This window comes from Patella vulgata, chromosome 6 (genome assembly GCF_932274485.2).
Source record: "Patella vulgata chromosome 6, xgPatVulg1.2, whole genome shotgun sequence".
In the NCBI taxonomy this organism is placed as follows: Eukaryota; Metazoa; Mollusca; class Gastropoda; family Patellidae; genus Patella; species Patella vulgata.
This window is the reverse complement of record NC_065884.2, coordinates 59,090,472-59,117,163: the sequence shown is the minus strand read 5'-3', so window position 1 is coordinate 59,117,163 and position 26,692 is coordinate 59,090,472. Positions and strand designations below refer to the sequence as shown.

Here is a 26,692-nt window from a genome sequence, read left to right as displayed (position 1 = left end):
CACTGTTTTTGCAGGGGCGACTTTGCCCCCGCCCCCCCCTCCTAGCTACAGGCCTGGATCGTGGCACCACCCCTGGGTGTTGGGCATCCACCAAAATCAAATGTTGCCGTCCTTAGGGTATAAGAAGTAAATATGTCAAGTTGAGAGACGATCCATTCAGCATGGTACCCTGTAGGCGATACACACAAATTGTGGGCGCGTCTCTGTCATTGGGGATCGGGCATGCACAGATGAGCTTCGTATATACGTTATCGGAAAATAGGGGGTTGGTAGCTCAAAATCGTTTGGGAAACACTGTTATACTAGTTACTATCGTTTCCCGAAAGACAAATAACAGTTAATCAATTATGAAAACATGTATCCCATTCAAATATTTTACACAGTCTTTTACAGTTCTGTATTTTGAGTTATTTACGGACAAACTCCATTACCAATACATTATCAATACGCTAAAACGGTGTGTTTAAAAAAAAAACATGTAACCGGAAGTAAAAATTCTGGTGAAATGTCACAGAAGACATTAGAATGCCACGGATTTTGTTGTTCTTAGTTATATATTACAATTCAGAAGATCAGCCAAGTAAATTAAAGCTTTCCACATCTATCGAAAATGTAAAAAAAAGGGTCTAGCCATCAACGGCTATTTAGCTTTAGCAACATTCAAACGAAAAACATATACCAGAAGTCAGAGGGATCTGCAGTCGATACCATTCAAGTCAAGAATGAATAAATCATCAACTCGACGAATATAAAACCACTTAGAAGATCAATTTAACAAGTGAGATACTGAATTAGTGGTCTGCTTCCTCATTGCATAAAATGAAGCTACCTCCCCTGACTATTAAAACACTATTCCGGTTCGAAACCGACACATACACATGATGGATTGCTTACCCCAGTTGAAGGTAAATGCATTATTTTAAAAAGCATTATAGATACCACTAATAACATGTTTACATAACAACCTATGTTTAATAAACAACAATGGCCATAGCTATAGCAATGGTTAAAGAAAGAAAACTTTCACACATCTATGAAACAGTTTGGAACAAGCCTATGTCAATTACTTCCTGTTCTTTTCGCTACTTTTTATCATACCAACCTGATTTTTGACATCTTCGTTATATTGTTGTGAGGGGGACAGTGTGTGGGCAGTTTGAGTGGGCACATTTGATTCACGAAGGGTGGAACGAGTGATACTTGTTTTCGGCAAATAGTTCATGCAGACATGTTGTTACTTTTGGCTTAGATAGACGATTATATATAGAAACTTTCGTTTTGCTGAATTAAAAAAAAAAGAATCCCACATTTGGCTTGTTTAAGCGATAGAGTTTGTGTGAAGTACTGGGGTCGTGAGGGGACCGATGTTATACGACCCAACCCCCACCCCTTGACACATCCACACACAAACCATCCTGAAACTCTGTCAACTCTATAGAGGCTACAATTGTTAACAGAGTTTTTTTTCCTAATTTAGCGGAAAGCATTGTGGTCATTAGAGGACACGTGTCAAAACCGATGTGTATATGTGCCTTGGTACACAGCTGAAGTTTTCGAAAGAATGCAGCACTGTTGGATAATTCTTCGTTAGAATTTATCTGGTATTTTTGGTTACTATGCTACTGGAAAATGCTTGTGAAAGTAAAGACAAAAGATGTCGCGGTGCGGACATTGGCGTAGCCACAGGAATGGCGCTAAAACGATGAGTTAAGTCTGATGTGTCTGTTCTTCTTCGGGACCCTATTAGTTTCACAATGCAAACACATTTTGTTGTTTAATGCTCGTAACGTTTGAAAAAAAATTAAGATTGGCTAACTTTATCAACCTGTTTCACAGAGTATTACAAAAGTCTTCTAATATATCTGTAAAAGATGACTGCCTTCAACACATGACGTCATATCACGCGGCGCCAATCATTGGCTCAATGGCGCGAGCATTATTTCGAGCAGAATGGTGCCTCTTACTCATTTTAATACCCATTTACACTAAAATAGGAAATGATTTTTACCCACAAAAACTTCAAACGTCTTTATTTATTTTTCTAATACATAAAAAAAAAATCTTTTAGAATTTAATTTATCGGAGGGAAAAAAGATAATATTTGTGGCTCATTAAGTCGCGTCGTTGTCATCCTTATCAGTGATTGTCGCGGAATAGCGAATATTTACTGAATACTCCCTCCTTATTGTGAAAAAGTAACATAATACTTCAATTATATAAAAGAAATGTACAACAAATAGATATTTCTAATGTTTACACTTTTTATATGATTTAACTCATTGATATTAAAGTAATTGGAGAATTCTGTCAGTTTTGAATAATAATAAGGTAGTATGTGGTTGTATTTTGTAGTATTGGGTTAGAATTGGGAGATATCTGGCTAGTTTTTGAGAGACGCTTGAGCTACCGGGTACTGATACTATAAATAGACTTTTACAGTTTATTGTACAATTGCTGATTCCAAAAATTAACTCATTATTGGGGGTATAATAATTCAACAAGTGTCATAGTTTCTCACGATAATGGGGTAGTTTGTGGTAGTATTTAGTTAGTATTGGGTAAATCGTCCTACCTCCACCCTTTATGCCATTAATTATAACTAATTAAATAATGAAACAAACTCGGCGAAATGTTACGACACAATTTTCGCATAACTGCAAGTATTAACGGTTAGGTTAATCCAGCGTTGTTTTTCAATGATTTGGCCGAAATTATACGTTCATTCATTGTTATGCTGTATTACGCATGCGTGAATCATAAGCCTATTAACAAACCCAACAAATTCCTACATTTGGTGACGAATGTAGTGCTAGCTATTTATAGCCTAATTCTCCGATATATTTTTCTTCCTTTTTCAGACGTTTCGTTTTATGAGAAAGTTTTGAATTTTGAATATCTTGTTAGTTTTGGTGGGAAAAGAAAACATTTGTGCGGAAGTATAACATTGGCAAAAAATGCCTCAAGACGGCTTAGATTGAACCGGAAGTAAAGATTTGACTTTATTTTTCCTGATTTCCAAAGTGAACTTTATATATGCTTCGGAGGATATGATTGGCTCGTGAAGGAATTAGCTAAACGAATATTAGGGAAAAAATTACGGCCTGTGACATGGGCTTGAAATAACATTGGAGTCAATAAGGGTGCAATAATGGCGTACTTCTGGCAACAATAAAAGGTTTGGACGTTTGGTTTTAGACTTCAAATGAAAATATCTGCCTTACAACTACTTAGAGGCTCCAACTGAAAAGAGATGCTTTGTGTCAATGTCAGGTAAGATTATATACTTAATAGTAGTTGGGTGTGGAGGAAATTGAATAAATAACAAGTATAAATCGTTAATATCTTTAGTATGGCTGTCGAGACGTTCGTCATTACAGGAGTGAGACATCACGAAATTATTTATTCTAAGCGGTGCATTATAGTAATTCTAACAAACACACTTCAGTAAATTCTTATTTACACTATGCATGTTCTTTCAAGTGTGTAAATAAGGCGCGTATCAAATTTCTTACTACATAATATACTGTGAAATGAGATGGGGTTTAACGTTCTACTCCCACTCATGTTCCTGAAGCAACTACCGCGATAAGATGTATGAAGTTAAATCGAGATCAAGCTTTTATTTATAGGTAGCTACAATATTGTCGCGCTAAACTGTACAATCAGAGGACCTTGATCCATGAAATATCGAAAGGAGTCGATATCTCTTGGAGATAAAACCTGTACTTAAAGTTTCGTCAAAATCGGATAAAAATTGTGACCTGTAGACTGTCCACACAGTAACTTTGTCAATTGTGTAAGATCCCTTAAATACAGATTAAACAGCCAGTTGTTACAAACCATCTATACTTATTTCATTTCCACTCATTTTGATTATTGTGACTTCATCTGGGACAACTGCACCGACCAACTAGCTAACAAATTAAATTAGAAATGAAATGAAATGGGGTTTAAAATTAAATTAGAGCACCTGCAACTGGGAGCCCTTGTGTGGTGCCGCAAGGGGTACCAACCATAGACTGTTTTATTAAGCAAAAATAGAACTGCATCAGACAAAAACTCAAATTCATTTATACAATTATTAACGGCCTTTCTCCATCTTATCTTCATGATTTTATTTTGACAAAAAGCGCACATTATAGAGAGAGAGAGAAATGGGGTTTAACGTCCACTCGACACAAACTAGGTCATTTCGGGACTAACATGGTTTAATTTTATTTCAATAATTCGCTTGCGCATAGGGGTCTTTAGCAGTGAGAGGAAACCGGGGGACCCGGAGAAAACCCACGAGGTTGGACAGGCGATCCTACTCCTTGTCACGTACAACCGGGGATTCGAAACCACGCCAGACTTTATGATACAGCGCGCGCACGCTAACCATTCAGCCATCCAACCCCCCGCACATTATAATCTCCGTAAAACCAATCTACCTGAATATCAGTGCAAAACAAATATTTTCAATAATTCTTTCATAAATAGGTAACTATGATGTCAGAGACAAGCTAATCTGTATAAGTAATCTGAATCTTGGGATTGATTCTAATCACTTCAACCCCCACCCCCACCTCCCCAAACTAGACGGTTTTGTGTAGGGTTTTGCTATGTAGAATAGATTTGCTTCCATAATGAGCAATGAGGTCAGTAGCATATTTTCTATATTTTCAGATTTTGGGAGTCAATCCAGTTGAATAGAATTGAGGATGTGAGGTTATTTCTTCAACAGATGCCAAACACTGCAGTGGCCAAAAACAAATTCCGTAAAGAGGGCTGCAAACAGGCTCTACAACTGCGAAATTTGGTCCTCACACAATTGTTATACACCAACGAATTGATTTACAACAGAACAGAACGTCTGGACACACGTAATAATATAGAACTGTTATCCAGTGCCATTGAATCAGATTTTGTGGAGGGGTTCAAATTTCTACTGAATTGTGGATTATCTTTCGAATGTGGATTTTGGTCTGCGTTGTTTGAAGCTGTTGTCACAGAGAAAATACAAATATTAAAATATTTAATATCATTTCCAGTTCTATGCGTCAATTCGAAATTTCATGAAACTATTCTTACAGTGGCTTGTAAGAAAGGTAACTTGGAAATAGTTTCAATTTTGTTGAAGCATCAACAAGTCAAGGATGTAATAAATTGCGTCTCACTTCGCTCGGGTCTTTCAGCTTTGCATTTATGTATAGATTGGTTCAAATGTGAGACCACGTGTCTTTTGTTTGTAATGGCGTTAGTTGAAGCAGGGGCTGATGTAAATATTGTATCCAGTGCACTCATACCCGCTTTGTGTAGTGCGGCAAGTAGGGGATTTATGTCGGTATTGGCATATTTAATGGATCATGGGGCTGATGTTTCGGTCGTAGATCTGAATCTAGATACAGTTCTTCACCAAATTGTCACCAAACCAAACGCCATTTTGTTTGTACAGAAATTAATCAAATCTGGACTAGAAATAAATTTACAAAATAAATTCGGCGAAACTCCATTACATTTAGCTACCAAATATAAAAATGAGTGTATTGTGGATATGCTATTGAAAACACACGGCTGCGGTGTGGATTTATCCGATAAGATGGGAATCACCCCACTGATGTTGGCCGTAGAACAAAATGAGATCGGCTTTATCAAACTTCTATCCCAGCATGGCGCTGATGTCAACAAGCAAGATATTTTCGGGGAATCCTCATTACACCGATTAATACAAAATGGCAATAAAAGTGTTGTTGATGTTTTATTGAGTTCCCGTGCGTGTGATATAAATTTATCAGATAAGTGGGGAATCACGCCATTTATGTTCGCTATAGAACAAAACGAGACCCAAATTGCCAAACTTCTGCACCAACATGGCGCTAATATCAATAAACAAAATATCTGTGGGAGGTCACCACTACACTTAGCAATACGATATGGCAATAAAAGTGTTGTTGATGTTTTATTGAAAGCTCATGGTTGTGTTGTGAATTTATCAGATGGGTTGGGAATTACACCATTTATGTTGGCTGTAGAACAAAATGAGACCCAAATCGCCAAACTCCTATTCCAACATGGCGTTGATGTCAATAAGCAAGATATTCTCGGGAAATCCCCGCTACACCGAGCAATACAAAATGGCAATAAAATTATTGTTGATGATTTATTGAAAGCTCATGGCTGTGATGTGAATTTATCAGATGGCGAGGGAATTACACCAATTATGTTGGCTGTAGAACAAAATAAGACCCAAATCGCCAAACTCCTATTCCAACATGGCGTTGATGTCAATAAGCAAGATACTTTCGGGAAATCCCCGCTACACCGAGCAATACAAAATGGCAATAAAATTATTGTTGATGATTTATTGAAAGCTCATGGCTGTGATGTGAATTTATCAGATGGCGAGGGAATTACACCAGTTATGTTGGCTGTAGAACAAAATGAGACCCAAATCGCCAAACTCCTATTCCAACATGGCGTTGATGTCAATAAGCAAGATACTTTCGGGAAATCCCCGCTACACCGAGCAATACAAAATGGCAATAAAATTATTGTTGATGATTTATTGAAAGCTTATGGCTGTGATGTAAATTTATCAGATGGCAAGGGGATCACGCCATTGATTTTAGCTGTAGAACAAAATGAGACCCAAATCGCCAAATGTCTACATCAACATGGCGCTAATATCAATAAGCAAGATATCAACGGGAGATCCCCGCTACACCGAGCAATACAAAATGGCAATAAAAGTATTGTTAGTGTTTTGTTAGAGATACATGGCTGCGACGTGAATTTATTTGATAACCAAAACATATCCCCGTTAATGTCGGCTGTCAAAAACAAAAACCTAGAACTCATTAAATGTCTTTGTCAACATGAAGCTGACATCAATAAACAAGATAGTCTCGGTAGATCTGCTATTTATTACGCTTTTCCCAATCATAGATTTTGCTTTTCCTTCTATGATACAGGGAACGAAATCGAAATAATGAAGTTATTGGAAAGCTTTGGTGCGGAATTTAGAACACAAAACCGTGGCAACGAATTAGTCAAAAACATATTGAGAGCTTCAGGATTTGGATATTTTCAGCATTTAGTTGATTCCAGTAAGATTGACTTCGATGATATTGATGAAAATGGTGATAACATTTTACATGTGTTGGCCAGGGTGCGAGATTTACCTACTACTTCTTTAGACGTCTTTCTGAATGGTGAAGGCGTTGATATAAACCTTAAAAACTCTACTGGTAACACACCATTAATGGTTGCAGCTGTTTTGAACAACGTTCCTTACATGAAGATTTTGGTGGATCACGGCTGTAAGTTAGATATAAATAATTGTTATGGGCATACTGTTTTACATCTGTGTGTTTTAGGACTTGTAAACCTGGTTTTTCATGACTTTGAAGAATCTGAACTGAATCTCGAATGTCTGGACGTTGTATTATGTAAAGCTATAGATGTTAATGTACACGATCTTGCTGGGATGACAGCCTTAATGATCGCTGCTCAACTTGGAGAATATAACTTTGTGAAAAAGCTCCTCACAGCTGGTGGAGATATTAAGATATTAGATAAAACTGGAAAGCCCATATCTGGTATTGACTTCTATTCCGTACCAGATCTTAAGTTGTCTAAGTCCATTATGCGAAGTTGTGGAGTGGACACAACAGATAGAATGGGACTGTCTATGATGGATTTGGCCGGGGAATTTATTGAACGCAATCAGTTTCCGAATGCCCTTGTTCTGATTTCCTACCTAGTGGCTGCGAACTATCACTTGAAGAATACACACGACAGACATTATTTCTACGAGGCCAAGGAATCCACTAGAATTATTGATCTTTGGAAACTGTTATATGAAAGTGGGGCTGCCAGGGTTGACATTGTTTCTAAATTAAATTTCATACCAGTTGAGGACGAAGACCAACCATTGTCAATAGAATCAGAATTTCATTCATTTTGTAATAACTTATCATTAAGATCAATGTGTAGGAGAATTATAAGGCAACGTTTGGGGTCAAACATAAAGGAAAGGGTTACACTGCTGAAGCTACCAATGATGGTGCAGAATTTTCTTCTATTAAAATGTTCCGTAGCAGACAAATATTTCAGCCTAGAAACAGATGATGACGACGAGGATGGTGATGATAATGATGATGATGGCGGCGGTGGTGATGATTTAGAATACAACTGGGAAAGCTTTAGTCTGAGCGATTTCTGTGAAGAGGACTATTATGATATTGACCAGTAGTCCATGTGACAGGTCAATTTTCATTACCAATTTGATGAATAGATTTAACTATGATTTTAGGTCTAAAGTGTCCACAATTGATTGATCGAATTCCGGATCAGTTTACCAAAATCTTGTTCAGACCCATATAAGCCAAATTTTCTATTTGGTCAACTAAAGTAATTTACAAGATATCAGAATCATTGATCATAAAAAAATAATCTCTAATATGAGTGTCCCAAATTCAAGATGGCAAAAATTCAAAATGGCGACCAAATTTTCTAATATATTTATGATATATTCAGTTGTTAAGAATTTTAAGTTCTCCTATTCGTTCAGAAATGGTAATGTGGTCAGTTTTTACATCGAAGACTCTATGCCCGGCAACAATTGTCGCATAATCTAGATAGGGTATCCACAAGTCTGGAATAAATTTTCAGAAAGCTGAACTCAACTGTTCTAGCATGCTATTTGCTTATCAAAATACCAAAAGTCTTTCAAAATCGGATTTGCGACTCTAGGCAAAAATCGATATTCAATCCAAGATGGTTGACGATGGTTGATAGAGCATCATCCTCCTCCTCATTATCCCCTCCATCTGTATTAATATCGGGTTTGGTGCTATTAACACAACTACCGGTGCAGGAGAATCCATATCTTCGACACCCACACCTCATACTGGCACAGTATGTGGTGCAGTTACAGTGTACTATCACTCGTCACATCAGTCAGTTATATAGAGGTATGACTCGTGTTTTCCTTTGGCGTTCGTCACTACCGATTCAGGAAACCTGTATTACTCAGCTATCGTAGCAATGATCTCTGTGTTAAAATTATATTTGGAATGTGTTTAACCAGCTCTATCACACATGTGATAATGACTGGCACCAATATTGTCCTTTAAGGGCTGTAGAAAATATGATTTTTATATAATTACATTTCATTTTACGATATCTAATGGATTAAACCTGTCTAATACATATTTGTTAATCTGATTAGATATTTGAGCAAAATAATTTGAAGTACCTGTTACTTGATACAGTCGTTTGTTATTCTTTATCACTGGAGTGGAACGAATTAGTAAATATGTATTCTATTTAGTTTTTTATACACACACAGAGTAGTGTAAACACCAGGGGCCTGTTTCACGAAACTTTATTAAGATAAAATCCAAATTTTACTAATATGATGGGATGATATTAGATTGATTTTAGTGCTTAGCTAATCAAACTTGAAGTATCTAATAAAATTTGGATTTTATCTTGAGTTAAGATTTCGAGAAACAGGGCCCAGGTGATGTTGACCCTTTTATATAATACCATCCTTTTTATTGATACCCTATATCTGAAAAACATCAGGTGATGTTCAGGTGATGTATAAAATACCATCCTGGTTATAATGGTATTTTTTTCAATACATCTACACCATATCTGAAATATATATGTTTACTTTATACATGGTCTGTTGCGTTTATAAAACGAAGACAAAAACGTAACTGTTTAACGTTATAACATCCTGGTAAGCGAAATTACAAAAGGGGAGGTGTGGTAACCCTTGCATAATTTTACTTCGAATATGTCGACATCGAGGAAGTGAAAACAGAGGTCCTAGTAACAGTAGCTTACTAGCGGGAATCAACAATCATGTGGGACGGCAACGTTTCAAAATATTAATCTTTATTCCAAAATCTTCACTTCGTACGACTTCTGTTCTGTAATTTATATGATATCTGTAATTGATTTTCCTCTTAATATCTCTCAATGCACAACAGATCTGTCCGTCACTTGAGCGACGAACGGGGTGTATAATAGGGTTAGATCTAAATATTAAGGCCACCTGTTTTCATCTCGTAACCTTGACGAGGGTAGCATATCAAAGAATGTGCTGGGTCAATCATTGGGGAAACCACACGAAACGGGTACATCTCATTGAAAATAAACCGAGCTCTGGCGCACACATTTTCATCTGCATTAAAATATCTGGAAAAGGTAGAAAAATCAAATTTACCCCAATTAGAAGAAGAGTTTTTGCGTCACAAAGTCTCGACCAATCATATTGATTTATCTACTTAACCTTAGCTCTTGTATAATGCTCCATGGATGTGATATTTTGACTATTAGATATGGTTCTAATGCAGGCATTCCAAAATGAGTTTCAGTATTTCCATCCAATCAGGAATAACAAATGTATTGGTTTGAAATTTTGCGGAGTTAAAATTAAACACCACAGAGGCATTATTATTAAAGTCTCTAGATATTTATCAAATCAATACCATTCAAATCAACCAATAAATAACCAAGTTATTGATTTTTAACCTAAAGACTTTTCACGGAGTAAATTGTTTTATGAGGGTAAACAATAAAGTGGGGGACCCTCGGTGCGAATGTTCTTAAAGTGTGAATCCATTTGAATTCATTGGCTTTCCTTACGGCATCGTTTTTGCCGTTATCTGGGTCAGTCTTAAAAAGCTCTATAATTTTTTAAAATTTTAACATTTCTACTCGTATGTCTATTTAAGTTGAAGTGTAGTGCGACCGGTTTTGGCCTGCTGTGTCTAATATCTGCATAGTGTTCCTTTATTCGTTTTGAAAAGGCACGTTTGCTTTCTGCAATCTGTTTCACAGAGAATTGCGAGAAGTAATATCTCTGTCAAAGATTACTGCCGTCACAGCACGCGGGTTGCATTGTTTACATAAGACGTTACTGCTTCGGGCGGAATGCTGCCTTTTAGTCATTTTAATACCCATTTACACTAAATAGGAAATAATTTTTACCTCCAAATACGTCAAACGCCTTTATTTATTTTTCCATTACATACAAAAAATGTTTTAGAATTTAATTTGTCGCAGGAAAAAAGTTAATATATCTGGCTCATTAAGTCGCATCGATGTCATCCTTATCAGTGATTGTAGCGGCCTAGCGAAAATTTACTGCTGATCAGTGTGTGCTTTCTGCTACGTATTGTTTTTTGCAGAGGGAGCATGTTAATAGGTAGACTATATTTCTACTTAAAATATTATAGCACGTGCGGCAGGAATATTTCTTACCAGTTTTACCACTAAATAAGTAGTTATTTTGGTCTAATTTGTAGCAGATATCACAATCCTTCTTGATACATTTTTCGAATAGATTTTGAACAGTGACTCCGCTGGTTTGCGGGTCCCGTGGTGGATAGATGAGTATTGGTTGCATCAGCGTATCCTTCAAATTAGGATTCCTCCTAAATGCCGTAAATTTCTTAGCCGAATATCTTTGCACACTTTTCGGAATAATCGACTCCGGTGCCAAAGATCGACACCGGTTCATCTGTGACGTCACATGTGCTCCGGTGCCCACCGACACTATATATAGAGGGCCACCTCGGTGGAAGCGGACGTAAAAAACAACTAACTAACAACAACAACATCCTCATTAGGCCCGAAGAGTTCGAATAAGAACGAAACTGGTAGCTGAGAGAAATCTGGGAAGGCTGTTCGCCTATTTACAGATTTTTTACATGTTTTATGAGGGTTACGTTGTTATAAGATTTACTGACTTGCTTCTACTTCCACACCTGTATATAGCTGGGTGAAGGATACTAAATTGAGAACATTACAACCGGTCGGGGCCAACTTGCTCCGGAGTTTTTCATGAGGCTCATCAGATATGGATAGAGTGACATTAGAATGTACAATATTTTGTACGACGAAAGGGTTAAACTGAATATTTCTTTGTTTTGAAGAGGGTATTTTCGTGTTTTGCAGATAGAATTTGGGGTTTTTTTTAATGTTCAAAAACAGCTTGCGCCTGTCTGTTCAGGGCCAACCCATGGACAGACACTACAGATGGAGCAATTACTATAGTCTTTGACCTGATAGAGATTCGGTTTCAGCCGAGTTATTTGCCCCTGAATTTGATAACCTCGCTCATGAACATGAAAGTAATAGACTTTAGACGCTATAGTTATCCCCAACCTATTATATTTTGTGAAAAGGGTTTTCAAAGTCACAGCCGCCGGTGAGTCTAACCGAGAGAAACCTTGATAAAGGGATTGAATAACGACTAAAGGGAGGTAACCAGCGAATAGGATTAAAGTTGTGAAAATCCACGTCGACGTTTTGAGCGTCATCAAATTTTGACATTTCCGGTGTAATTTGACAACATGGCAGATTACAGAACAAGAAATGGTAAATATTTGATTTATTTCATTATACTGGAATTACTATATTCCATGACCATAATTATCTAAATTCCAGATAATCGTGTACAAATGTTTCTTTACCTCTACTTCTCAATGAATCAGCTTTTCAGTACCGTAGGTGTAGTACGTTTATATAGTTTGACAGTTTAACCACGTCCACATATGAAATATGAATTACCCGGACTCCTGACTGAAAGTTTCAATTTCAGATTTTTAAGTTATATTTTTAAAATGTATTAAAATAAAGCCCTTAAATAGATGGTATCTATAAACAGTCCTACCTTGTTAAAGAATAATCCGGTACTATTTCAGTAACGTACCTCTACCAGTTCCCATGATCGTAGAGACTTGAAATTTTCAGGGGGTATTCATGGAGCCTAGCCATGACCTCACATCAAATTTCAGCTGAATCTGTCAATAACTTTTTATTTTACCGTATTTAGCTTATAACGAGAGAAAGTTTATCCGATTTTGACGCCATTTTGTTTGTTGGCTATTTAGACAAGACAGGGTTAGGGTTAGGGCTAGCCCTGTCTACATCTTGAGACTATGACGAAATCTACAGGTCCTAGCCCTTACCCTAACCCTTATCCTAACCCACAATCCACATATGACGTTATGCGAGTCTAAATAGTCAACAAACAAAATGGCGTCAAAATCGGATAAACCTATCTCTTATAGAAGCCAAACTACGGTAAAATAAAAAGTTATTAATTTGGTGTGAGGTCATGGCTAGTCCCCGTGAACACCCTCTGAAAATTTTAAGTCTCTACGATCACAGGAACTGGTAGAGGTACGTTACTGAAATAGTACCAATAATCCTATTAATCCAATAATTAACTATTGCCAGTTCAATTGAGAAATTGGCAAAAATATCATTTTCAACTTCAAATTCAAACCTTTGAAGATAGCTATTTCATGGTGGGGAGTAGGAAAACAAGGGAGGTAATTGTGTTATTATTTCCAGTGTGAAGATTTTTAAGTGTGAGAAAGATAACCTATGATCGTATAATAGTGAGTTGACAACCTATTCAAAAGACATAGAAATAATTACGTCCCCTTCTGCTAAACTACTTGACTGACACCATTGAAATCTAAATACAGGGTAATGCACAAATTTACGTAATTCGGTCATATTAGACTAACAAAATTTTAGGTAAGACTGGGGGGAAAAAATTGAAATCTTTGAAAAGATGAGAATCTTAAGACATTTATTGCTTTGCTTAGCCTAAGTTTTCAAAATTCCCAATTTTGTTTCACCTGCTTACCTAAATTTTTATCTGATGTAAAAAATAAATGTTGGACTATAGCATCCTGGAATGTGGTCTCTTATGTTCTCCGTCCATCTCTTGCTTGGCAACCACTTGTTGTTATTCATATTCATTCAAGAGGAAATTTTATAAAAATAGCTGAATTTTTGCTATGTGCTGCAAACAACTATTTTATCTTTGGTAAGAGCCGTCTAAATGTGGGAAAATTTACACTAACTATTGGTAAACAGCATACTAGTACGAAGGCAAACAATCTTATTTGCATAATGACCGGAATTGTCAGCAACCAATATGTAGAACCGTATAGTGTGTACAGTAGGTAGCGTGCAGCACTATAGCAGACGATATATCAACCTCGCATATACTGTCCAGTTGGCCATTGAATGTAAATAGGATAAACCATTTATATCTGTTGTGTTCATTGCCCTGAAATTAATACTAACATCTGTTTGCCTTTGGTTGTGAAATGCATGGAAACAGAGCATCAGAGTAAATAATAGTTGATTAGAGACGTGAACTGTGATTCCGTGAACGAACTTAAGACAATGTATCAGAAAATTATAACCAAGGATTAACCCTTTAAAATAAAGAAATAATAATAATAATAGTCTCATAAATACCAGAATGAAAGAAGTTGTCAGTTCCATTTTAAGCAAAATACCCTGTTGGTATGAGGGTATTTTCACTCAAAAACATGTAATAGCCTATAAGTTTCTGTGGATAAAAAGAAGTAGGTTGTAGCATAGCTGCCCTGAAATGAAATGGGTTTTATAACATCTTACTTTTCTGCATTGGCTTGGCTAAAGATTTATTTTTCTTCTGTAGGGAAAACAGAAGAGATGCTTGATTATGAAAACCAGCAGAAAGTGGAAGGGCTTTCATCAAAAATATCCAGATTAAAAGAGGTAAATAGAATCATTTCCTCGTGTGAATAATTTTGTTGGTACATATATGGATAATTGAAATATTGACAACAGTCTAGTTAATCACCAACATGAGCATTATTTTGTCAGTAGTGCTCAAAGTATTGCACAAATTGACAAACAAGGAAAGTTATGATATAGACATGCATATTCTGCACATCATTTCCAAAATTTAAATGATTTCATGAAAAAATTAATTATAACTGAAATTTCAACAAAAATGGTTATATTAGTAGGACTGATTTTCTCATGTGAATAATTTTGTTGGAATGGAAGTAAATTTGGCTGGTATGCTCGGCAAATCATTTTCTTGTGTGAATAATTTGATTGGTGTGGCAGCAAATTGCTTACATCATAACCAGTTGTCGGCAAATCATTTTCTCCTGTTAATAATTTGATTACTGTCTGATTCATCGTAAATTTTAAACGGATTTCTTCGATTATGAACAAACTACTTAACTTTGGTTATTATAAACTTACCTGTGTGTTTGTAATGAACTCCCGTTCGATAAAATCCATTGCACAACTAATTATCACAACGATGAGAACAATTTCTCTCTTGAAAAATTTGAAAATTTACTTGTAATTTCGACCGAGTCGATGTCAACAATGTCTTCGTGACGTAATGGTCGAATCCAATATACCTGTTGCGGGTGTTGGTTAACATTGAAAGATAGTTTGACAGCGCGATCATTTTGATCGTATATGGGTTTGGGCGACGAAAAATATCAATTGAAGGCAATTACATAGGAGATTTATATGGAAACCATTGATCGCCAGTCTATCAAATTTTCTTCACAATTAAAATATCACTGATTGCACGGATACTCGTAAAAATAAAGTCATGAATAAACTATAAATATCCTATCTTCTTTATGTTATAAATAATTTAACAAGGATCATGAAGCTTACCTCCGAATTCTTTGAGTGTATTTTTAATTTTATACGCATTCTTTCGATCGAATAATAACCACTTCAGTAACATCTTTAAGCGTGTTGCGGCAGCCCTCAGCGTGTCTATTGCCGTATTGGGTGCCCGGGTGGGTATATAATGCTACTAAGCCCGTATGACCCCGTAAGAAGCGGAACATTAATTCTCGATTCGACAGTTTTGACCGAAGTGTGATAAAGCCCGTAAAACGAATGTATAGTTGTGTTTGTGCGGCATGCGTGTTCAAAAGTAAATAATCCCATCCGAGTCGCTAATCAAATAATTAGAACAAAATATTTCAAAAAGTAAAGCTATAAAATTTGCAGAGATTTTACTAGAATGTAAAAGACGGTAACTAAATACAGGAATGCGGGTAGTTATGTGTGCGAACGCTCAAACTCAATGCCAATTGTCGTAGGTATCCAGACCATTCGGACCAAAGACTACTCGGACTAAGACCAGTCGGACCAAAACAAGACCAGTCGGACCAATTAAATTATATTATAAGGCTAGACAATATGCTATTTATTTATTATTAAATCACAATACAAAGAAGCAAATAATTCTTATACGGAATTCTTATATTTAGAGTTGTTTGGTTCAATTTTGTGTGCGGAAAATAAATCAACGATTAGTTTTAAAATTAATTAATAATGGTGCCAAAAGAAAATATCAATCTAATTTTTCTTTACTCTTGCAATGAGACTCGGTATGTCCAGACTTTTGACAGTTTCTACATATACGGGTATACTGTTCTTGTCTGATAGCCTAATTTTACTTTTTCCACATTCGCGGTATCCCCAGTGGTTTCATTCCGTTCTACCCCACTAACCCCTGGGTTACTATATATGGGGGGGGGGGGGTGGAGACACGTTTTCAAGTTATCCGCCCTTGATGCGTTAATATAAACAGCACATAATAATACGAAGACCGGACGTTTATATGCCCCTTTTTAAACGTGACTACAAGTGTGGTTCTCGATATTTTGCGATTTGGAATACAATTATCAATTTATTCAAACAACACGTTATTATTAGTTCGAGTAGTCATATTAAAACACACACAATTATCAATTTATTCAAATAACACTTTATTATTGGTTCGAGTAGTCATATTAAAATAAACACAATTATCAATTTATTAAAATAACACTTTATTATTGGTTCGAGTAATTATATTAAAACAAACGCAATTATCAATTTATTAAAACAACATTTTATTATTGGTCAGAGTCGTCTTTCTGTTGGGTCCGAATAGTCTTTTTGTATGGTCCGAGTAGTCTATTTGTTTGGGCTGAGTGGTCTATCAGTTGGTCCGACTGGTCTTGAACCGAGTGGTCTTTGGTCCGAGTGGTCATGGATTCTTGTCGTAATTGTACTTGAATTTCCTATGCTGTCACCCCTAATACGAAATGATATCTTCCACAGAGTGACATAACCATCTTCCATATTGGTATTTTTCTCTGGGAAAAGTTTGTGATATTTCAATTTTTCAAGAGAGAACTTGTTTTCATCGTTGTGATAATTAGTTGTGCAATGGATTTTATCGAACGGGAGTTCATTACAAACACACAGGTAAGTTTATAATAACCAACGTTAAGTAGTTTGTTCATAATCGAAGAAATCCGTTTAAAATTTACGATGAATCAGACAGTAGCATAGGAGTTGGTTGCTCATACATGTGCGGTAACCAGTTATTGGTAAATTATTTGATTGGGATGGCAGTAGATTGTTCATACATGTATGATAACCAGTTATATTGGTAAATCATTTGGTTGGTAGGGCAGTTGATTGCTCATACATGTATGATAACCAATTATTGGTAAATTATTTGATTGGTAGGGCAGCAGGTTGTTCATACATGTACGTAACCAGTTATTGGTAAATCATTATCTACAAAAATATTCCAGTAGAGCAAAATATGTTAAACCTAACCTAACCATGTCTGTATCTTATAATTGAATATATTTCTGTTTGATAGTTTCATTTAACTGATGTTGTCGAAATATGTCATGTGGGCATGTGTACAGATGGTCTGAACCTATTTGTAGATCCCAAAGATCATTAAATCTGTGCTTCCCAATCCTTTTCTACTCTGAAGACTCCATATTTTAAATATGCATGTACAGTGTATGTTCAGTGTTATCAATTTCTGAAGGAAACAGTGTAATTTGATATTTTGCATTTGGGAAGCTTAGTCCAAAACATTTTTCTGTGATGATTTATTTGAGATTGATCATTTTTCCTCACCAATAGTCAAGTTAAATTTGAAATCTTTTTTTCTTCCAGATAGCTGTTGATTTGGATCATGAGTCACGAGATTCTAACTCATTTCTGGACAGCATGGTAAGCTATTTATTATACCATATTCATAGTGTATTATTGTCAAGAGTTTAAAGTATTTTAATCCAAACCCAAGTCAGATTTGAGATACTAACAAGATCAACATGTAACTCAAGCAGCTAAAGATAAACATAGTTTATGTTCAAGAGACAATTTCGAATAATTACTTTCAGAGTTACTAATGAATGTGCTAGAGGGTAAAGTAAACATCCTAACTCCGAATTTATACAAAGTGTTTAAGTCCCTGAGACGAAAAAGTCTATTAATTATCATTGATTTCTGACAATTACTTTAAGAGTTATGGACCTTGATCATTTTTAAATATCTTGAGGAAGCTTTGGAAACAAAGTCTTCATCCTGTCGACGACTTATTATTTACACACACTGTTATTATGTTCATGAGACAAGGAATCTTCCTGAATTTTAGCGATCACTTTCAGGGGTATTTCCCTTGGTTACTTTGAAACTTTTTGTGCATGCTGTCTGTCTTCTGCAGCCTTACGTCTGCTTCCACTAGGAGTAATATCGCAGACAAGTGTCTCCAAGGAAACTTACAGGAAAAGCCAGTCATGAATGAGAGGCTCGTGGAATGTAGGGTGAAAAATGAAGAGCAAGCAGGAATCTTCTATCAATTCCATTGTAGCTGCAAAAGTTATCTGACAACATTTGATTATGCTAACACTAAGAAGAAGAAGCCTGTCAAAATTTTAATTATTTCTGATAATATTATCTTGTGCATTATTGCCCTTGATAATGAAGCCTGGACAGAAGGCAAATGTCATAGACTTTATCGGACACAAATTAACACTCAATGTATTTATAATAATAATACACATTGTGTGAACATTTGTGTCTAATAATGTCTGTGACAGGTGCCTTATGTCCAAGCTTGTATGCATGGATGTACATTGTTGGATGATTGGTACTTGACAAAGTCTGCGACAGGTGCCATTTTTCCAGACTTGTTGATACTTTTTAATTTCCTTTTTAGTAAGCTATAAAAGAAGAAAACAATGTGGTACAGTAGTATATTTTATTGTCTTTCTCTTTCAGACTGATAATTTTGGCAGTGCCACTGGTCTGTTGTCTGGAAGTATGAGTCGAATGTCACACATGGTGAATTCTGGAAAAGGAAACCGAAAGTTGATGTGTTATATTATATTAGGACTGGTTGTCATGTTCTTTCTTACATACTACCTTGTTACTAGAGTTACGTCTGGATGATCAAATAAGGTGGTGATTTGGGATTATGACAATATGATACTAAACTTTGTATGAAATGGATCATGATTATTTCAGCTGGAATGACTGGATACATTGGAATCTGTAAGAAGACTGTTAGTCTTGGACCTTCAAGTTGTTTCTATGGACCAATAGATATAAAATTGAATGATGTCATTTTCTTGGTTACAACTGCACTTCCTCTCCTGGTATCCAGATCTGCCGCCACTTTTGTATCATAAATCATGTTTTTAATTAAGTTATTTCTATATTTTGTTAATGTATATATATCTCCAGTGATAGCAAAATTAGGCATAAGTTGCAAGTCTTTTACAATATGAACAAAAATGTTAAAATATACTAAAAATATCTTTTTAATGATATAACACAAAAGGTAAAAGTCAACTGACACTTGGAAAAACCAGGTCTTCAAGCAACCCTTATCTCTTATATTAAGATTCTTTATATGTTATTAGCCAATTTCAATACTTTTTTTTGTTCATATTTTGTAACCAATGATTTTCGACTTCCAACTAATTTTGTCGTCACAGTCAAAAAATGTTTGGAGAATTTATGGAAATGATCTTTTCCATATGGGAAAGAGCTATTTGGTATAATTGATGAAAGATATTGTGTTGTATATATATGTATGGATATGTGTGTTATGAATTGAAAGATATATTTCTTTGTTGGATCAGATCCTAATTACACAACCACCAACCTCGTGGGTTTTCTCTGGGTCCTCCAGTCTCCTCCGGGCCCGTATCTAGACACCATTAAGCGGGGGGGGCATTACCTTTTGGTAGGGGGGGGGGGGCGAACATTTTGAGGAAATTTTCGGAAAGGTCATTCTAACAGACTGTTGTAATCATCATGCTATGTAGTTACCTAGGCGTCTAATAAGCATTTTAAAATAAGTATTCAAACAAAAAAAAAATAGTGATTTTTTAAATTTATTTAAAACTATTTTAGATTAGTACAAAAAAAATGGTTTATAAAGTAATGAGATACCGTGGGATTAATATGCGCATAGTCGCCTGAATTATACCTCCTCCTGCTTAGGGAAGCGTAGTTTTTTTAGGTTAATATAAGGAACTGTGTATACTTTAATGATTGTTAGCAATTTCTGAGCGGGGGGGGGGGGGGGGCATCCCCGCACCCCCCTGTAGATACGGGCTCGGTCTCCTCCCACTGCTAAAGACCCTTACACGCAAGCAAATTATTGAAATAAAAATGGACCATGTGTTAGTTTCGAAATGACCTAGGTTGTATCGAGTGGATGTTAAACCCCATTTCTCTCTCTCTCTCTCAGTTGGAAAAAATGAACAGGTAAAAAATATATATTTGATTCTAAAACCACTTCCAGGATACCAAAACCCCTATCCGACGAACCTAGAATATTCAAAACTTTACATGATAATTCGAGCCAAGCTCATTTTATGTAATACAGATATTAACGCATGTGTCTTTATGAATGACTGATTCTAACATGGATCCAGTGAGTGAGCTAGCTAGAATTGGTGTATTAACCATGTGATCTGTGACAACAGCTCCACTCATATACAATTGCCAGAAGGGGGTTTGGTGGCTGAATAGGTTAACATGTGTGCTTTAGATCATAAGGTCTGTCATTGAGTAAAGTGGTATGTTTTCAATTCCCGCTTGTAAGTGACAAGGAGTATGGTCGTCTATCCAACATCATGGGTTTTCTCTGGGTGTTCTGGCACAAGCAAATTATTGAAATAAAATTAAACCATATGTTAGTCCCAAAGTTTTTGTCAAGTGGACTTAAACCCCACCTCTCTCTCCATGTAATCTGGAACAATACATTGTTGTACAAACTCATATACAAATGGCCAGTGGTTAATAGAATGTGTAATAGAATTATAATTTTATTTTTCCTGGTCATTAGAAGTATACTTTCAAATATAAATAAGTTTAAAAGGTCAAGCATATGACCTAATTATGTTTAAATAGATGACCTAATTAAGCTCAAGGGAATATTACTTTAATAAAGGGATGCAGAATTGTGGTTGTATAATACAGTGCTTGGGTTATTAACAGACTGCTTTATACGTGGGTTTTTAATGTACATGCACTTATTTAATTTAATAAAGGGTGTTATTTAATACATGTAAATGAATTTGGGATTGGTTGAGTTTTAATCACAAACACAATAACCGGCAACCCATTTTCAGTGCAGTCAGGGAGCCGTTCTGGCTCAGAGACTAGAACACTGTCTGCTAATAAGCAGGAGATCTTGGTAAACATTTTTGTACATGTAAAAGAACCCATGACAGTTGGGATTCGAAATAGAAAGAGCCTGTAGTGCTGCTATCCAAGCAAAATTTCCCTCATAACACACTGTATGGGATATGTCCGTCTACATTAGCCAGTACAGACCAGTAGGACGTTAAATTTACCGAAACCTGATAATAAAATTATGTACAGTATCATCATGGGGGATGGTGGCTATGGGAACTCAAGAGGCATGATCACTCCAACTGAGATTGCCCCATAAATATATATCAAAATTTTCTCTAAACAATGTCTCAACATCACCGACAATAAATCTGGTACAGTGGTTTCTTTATCCAAATGCAGTACACTGGAGGGGGATCACGTGGCTAAGTGGGTAAGATGTTGGCTCGCTAGCCTGGAGTTCGGGTGTTTTCGATCCCTGCATTGGCCGAGAAAGTTCATCCAGATTTTCCGGCGTGGTTTCCCCCTTGTCAGTGATGCAGGACGGAGTGAGTGACAAGGACAGCTGTCTAGTCGTTCGGAATGTACGAAAAACTGAGGTCAAGTGTACACATTGGCGTGCACGTAAAAGATCCCTTGGCAGTTGGAATTCGATATAAGAGTAGGCCGTAGCGCCGCTGCCCGGGCAAAATTTCACGCATAGCACACTGTATGGCATATGCCCGTCTTCATTAGCCCAGGTTAGGAGCAGAACAGTAGGACGTTAAACCCCATTTCATTTCATTTCATTTTTCAGTTTACTGGATAATTTTTTATGTCTATTTTTATTCTTTTGTTTTACAGCATTATACCGCTTACTGCTTCCTTCTAATGCAGAGGGGAGCCACCAAAGGGCTCCTGAAGTTGACAGAGAAAGTTCCCGGAGGCCTGGCAAGGAACAGGGTTTAGTTATTTCAATGGCACGAAATTCCTAGGTCACAAGCTTTAGTAACCCTTGCCAGGTGAACTGCCCCTGATCAGGCAAAATTTCCCTCATAGCACATGGCCCATAATCATTATCACAGTTGATGCAGAATAGTAGCTTTTCTGTTGGGCCTCCAGTTTATTCCCATGTTTAAAGACCCCTAAGCACAAGTAAAATATTGAAATAAAATTATACTTTTGTCGCTAATGACCTAGTTAAAACCTATTTCTGTCTCGCTCACTCAATGGGGATACTCGATTGAATGGCATAAGACATCACATGGTGGAACTTTTATGAGAATGGAAAATTGACTTGTAGAAAATGGTCTGTTTCTCTGCAAATGTACAAGTTAGAAACCATTTTGTGGTATCTGTATGATCGTATGGGTTTATTCTATTTGTTGATTGGAATCAAATATCATAATTTCAAAAACATTACAAATCAAACTCTTTGAATAAAATATCTGTTTTGAAGTCTAAAAATACATTTTTTGCCCAAATGACGCAATTTAATGTTAGTGATAATGTTAAATTGGATTGACTTAGTTAAAAGTGGCATTCGGCATCAAATGGTAAAAGAAAATTGAAAATTGAATAATAATTGATTTTTATACAGGCAAAATAACGCGAAATGTGACTCATGCAAATTTGCCTATTTCTCGACAACTGCTGCTATTACAAATTAATCTTGACATACATTCTCTTTGTTAGGGTTATTGCTACGAGGTTATGAAAGTTACGAAGAAATATTTTGAAATATGAAGACGTTGAATAGGTTGTAAATAGCTTAATTTTACACCTTTTTTCACCTTTAAATCGAAATAGCCCGGAAACGAAATCGAAATTGAAAAAACTGAGCCCGATGTTTTGTGCGCCTTTAAAGGGCGCATCCTTTTCAGATTTGAAAAAAAGTAATATTTGCTTTCAAAAAGTGGTACCAAATTATCAAAATTGTAGTTTTTAGTAAAATTACGTCACTTCAGGTGCCGACAGGAAACTTTAACAGTAACAAAAAAAATGACATTTCATAAAACGAAGCATATGAACTTTGTTTTATACAAATAGAACAATAAATAATTAATCTAGGGCCGAAAAACTGAATTAGCCAATGGCGATTAATCCAAATTACTGAGACATAAATTGTTCACATTTTTGCTCAAGTCAGATGATCATTAAATCCTGTGTAAAATACCATCAAAACATAACCATAAATAAAAAATATTTTTTGTAAAATTTTAAATTTTCAAAATTTCGCGCCTAATATCAACTCAGTTAAGTTTCTGGGATACGATGAATAACTGATTGGATATTACTCCCTAAAAAGATTGAATGCATGCACTGACACATATCGATATTCAAAAATGGTAGGATTATGAATCATTCATTGTGTTATTATATTTCGATCCAAGTCAATGGGGGAACACAATTTTGATCCAAGCTTTTCCTCCCTCATTTGCAAACAGTGATTTGACACTGATTTATCTGACAAAAACCTTGGCCTTTTTTGTTCGGGTTCTGGGTCCACGCCGGAACTTTGATATTCTAATACTTGGAAATGATTTGAAATGACAAAAACACTTTATAAATGTTTAATAGATTTATTGAGTGGTATAAATGAAAAGTACGTTAGGAACAGAGTATTAACCATTATTTAGGAATTATTTATAAACACTACTAACAGTACAATTGGATATCCAATTATCCATGTACAATGAAAATAAGGACAGCATTAATAAATGTTTACGCTAAAAAATGCTTTAGAAAAGACATTTCAGAATGTGATATTTTCTCGTTTTAAAAACAGCAAATTCAGCAAATATCAAAGTATTTTAAAATGAAAACAAAAACACAAAGACGTATGTAATGAACAAATGAACAGATATAGTCACGGTTTCAAAGATAAAATGCAAAATTTAAATAACATGTCTACATGAAGTAAAATATAGAATCAGTCACTGATACAGAAAGGTATACATTTATATCAGTTTTTGAAATTTAATTTGCATATAATGTACATGTAAAGTAGATGACTTAAAATATATCTCCAGGAAATGATAATAAGACATTAAGTTTCGACAGAATTGTAAAAATGAATATTTTAAGCTAAAAACATCACACCTAGCACTATAATGATACAGAGAAAAATAAATTTTTACAGTACTTTAAAAAAATTATGATATATGTAAAACACAAAATCATAAATAATGCACAGATGAATAAAACATTTAAAGAATCAAATAACAGTGTATTTGATAGAATAGCCTAACTTTAAAATATAAATTTTAACTATGAACAACTTTAGCATGGACATTTCAAATTCTACACGGAACAAATATGTAATGAACAAATGTAATAGCTATTTAATCACGGTTAAAGAGAGAGATATTACAAGTCAAATGCAAAATGTAAATTATGGTATCAGTCAGGGATATATAATGGCTTACAATCTTATAGTTTGAAATTTAGGTTGCATATAGAATAAATGTAATATTTTCTGCTGGAAATGATATTAAATTATGATCGAGTTCTATATTTAGTACATAATTACAGCAATGAATGAATATTAAAATGGAATATACATATTTTGGAACATGGAAGATCACAGTCAAATGCGTATTACTGAGCGTGTCGTATTAAATATTTGACCGTGATTTTCCATATATCAGAGGTGCGCTTAAATATTCAGTTGTCCATTATGCCATTAATTTGTTGTTTGGGGCGGATAGATGATGACTCAATGAATGATTAAGCGACGAAGATTGTAGGACCCGGTCCGTTGGGGAAAATAAAAAGAATAAATATTCTTTAATAAATTGTGAACCGGGTCCTGGCTTTATTAAAATTGGTCCTACACGAAAATCGAAACAATAGGACAAACAAAAATCCAACAATATAAAATGAAAATTTGACTAATATTTACATATATGTATACATGTAACAGCTCGATAATATCCTACAGTTCTGAAAAGACAATAAGCATAAATGGTTAAAATAAATGCATTAGAAATCCCCGTGATAAATTATTTTGTACCGTGTGATTCAATTTGAACTGAGCTGTATAATAAATATATATTCCAAAAATAACAAAATGAAGACCAACCTGTGATTCAGTTTGAATATATTCCAAAAATAACAAAATGAAAACTAACCTGCCAATTTATTGCCGACCATTTTTAGTGTTATTACCGTTTCATTTTGTATAATCTCTTCTATCTTCATCACAAGCTCTTCCTCCGAATCATGCGCGATACAAGTTCTAAGAATGGAAACGGGACAGTTAACATCGAAAATTTCGTCTTGGTGTTCTTCCCTGGCTATTGTAAATGTGTACTCCAAATCGCCCCTTTCATAGCCATGGATTACGAAATCTGTTGTGACGGTCTGTGCTGTTGTTTCCTGAAATACATAAACAATTATAACAATCTTCACCCCTAACGTTAATCATGTTGCAGCATCTACGAAATAAAAAAGGGGGGGGGGGCGTGTTATATGAACGAAATACGGACGCATGTGTTCCGTTAACTACACATTTTTAACTACTAAAAGACGGTATCATTTGACATAAAAAGGTGAACAACCATAAACTATTTATCGAATGGCCGTGTTTTTGCATTAATTAGCAAAATTTCAAAGTTTTCTTCCTTCAATTTGCTAAAGGAAATATATCATTTTAGTTCAAAAATTGATTCATAACACAACACAGGGTATATATGGATATACATTGTAACTACTTCTCTATTATTTAATAATGACATTTCGTAACACATACAGGTCAAGTTTTCAAGTTAATGATAAATATCCGTTTCGTTCGTTCGTTTCTAGAGTTTTACGTCCACTTCCACCTAGGGTGATATCGTAGACAAGATAAATATCCACCTAGTCAGCCTATTTATACATATTTTGGCTTATACCAACTTAATTAATGATCACAAGAAACCATTTAATTTAGAAGGAGCTATAATAACAATAAATAATACAAACAATAATAATAACTGACCCTTAGTAGGATAATAACAGATAATCAGTGCTAAAGTATGGAAGCCTATAACTACCATTCATAATTTCTACTTTTCGCCTCTTCAGAACACGAAAGTCGACAAGTATTATCGCGGTGTGTTATTTCTTAATTTCCTATTTTCGAGTTGATTTTGGCTTGTATACCGTCTTGTCGCCTCACATTTTGTCGTAACTTCTACTTTTCGACTTTCGTGTTCTGAAGAGGCGAAAAGTAGAAATTATGAATGGTAGTTATAGGCTTCCATACTAAAGACCAAAGACCAAAATATGTATAAATAGGCTGGCTAGATAGATGGATATTTTATTGTCTACGATATCACCCTAGGTGGAAGTGGACGTAAAGTATTATCGCGGTGTGTTATTTCTTAATTTCCTATTTTCGAGTTGATTTTGGCTTGTATACCGTTTTGTCGCCTCACATTTTGTCGTA

At 35.4% G+C, this 26,692-nt stretch overlaps 3 protein-coding genes across 3 annotated transcripts in view; 2 read left to right on the top strand and 1 right to left on the bottom strand.

Moving 5' to 3' along the window:
• Positions 1-510: 510 nt before the first annotated feature.
• On the top strand, positions 511-9,244 carry LOC126823741 (serine/threonine-protein phosphatase 6 regulatory ankyrin repeat subunit B). The gene is made up of 3 exons (XM_050552709.2): positions 511-905; positions 2,859-3,270; positions 4,666-9,244. Exons 2-3 carry the CDS (start codon positions 3,251-3,253, stop codon positions 8,231-8,233), a joined length of 3,588 nt encoding a protein of 1,195 aa, XP_050408666.1. The 5' UTR covers positions 511-905; positions 2,859-3,250; the 3' UTR covers positions 8,234-9,244.
• A 3,044-nt stretch (positions 9,245-12,288) lies between these two features.
• Positions 12,289-21,213, top strand: LOC126823758 (BET1-like protein). The gene is made up of 4 exons (XM_050552733.2): positions 12,289-12,378; positions 14,489-14,568; positions 17,806-17,862; positions 18,913-21,213. The coding sequence occupies exons 1-4, from the start codon at positions 12,354-12,356 to the stop codon at positions 19,081-19,083; spliced, it is 333 nt and encodes a 110-aa protein (XP_050408690.1). The 5' UTR covers positions 12,289-12,353; the 3' UTR covers positions 19,084-21,213.
• Positions 21,214-24,616: 3,403 nt separating this feature from the next.
• The window catches only part of LOC126823749 (protein fuzzy homolog), a 118,333-nt gene continuing 116,257 nt past the window's right edge, over positions 24,617-26,692 (bottom strand). The window contains exons 11-12 of the transcript XR_007681291.1: positions 25,395-25,641; positions 24,617-25,206 (exon numbers count right to left, since the gene is read on the bottom strand). The gene's annotated coding sequence lies outside the window, so the exon portion shown is untranslated. The remainder of the gene's footprint in view (positions 25,207-25,394; positions 25,642-26,692) is intronic.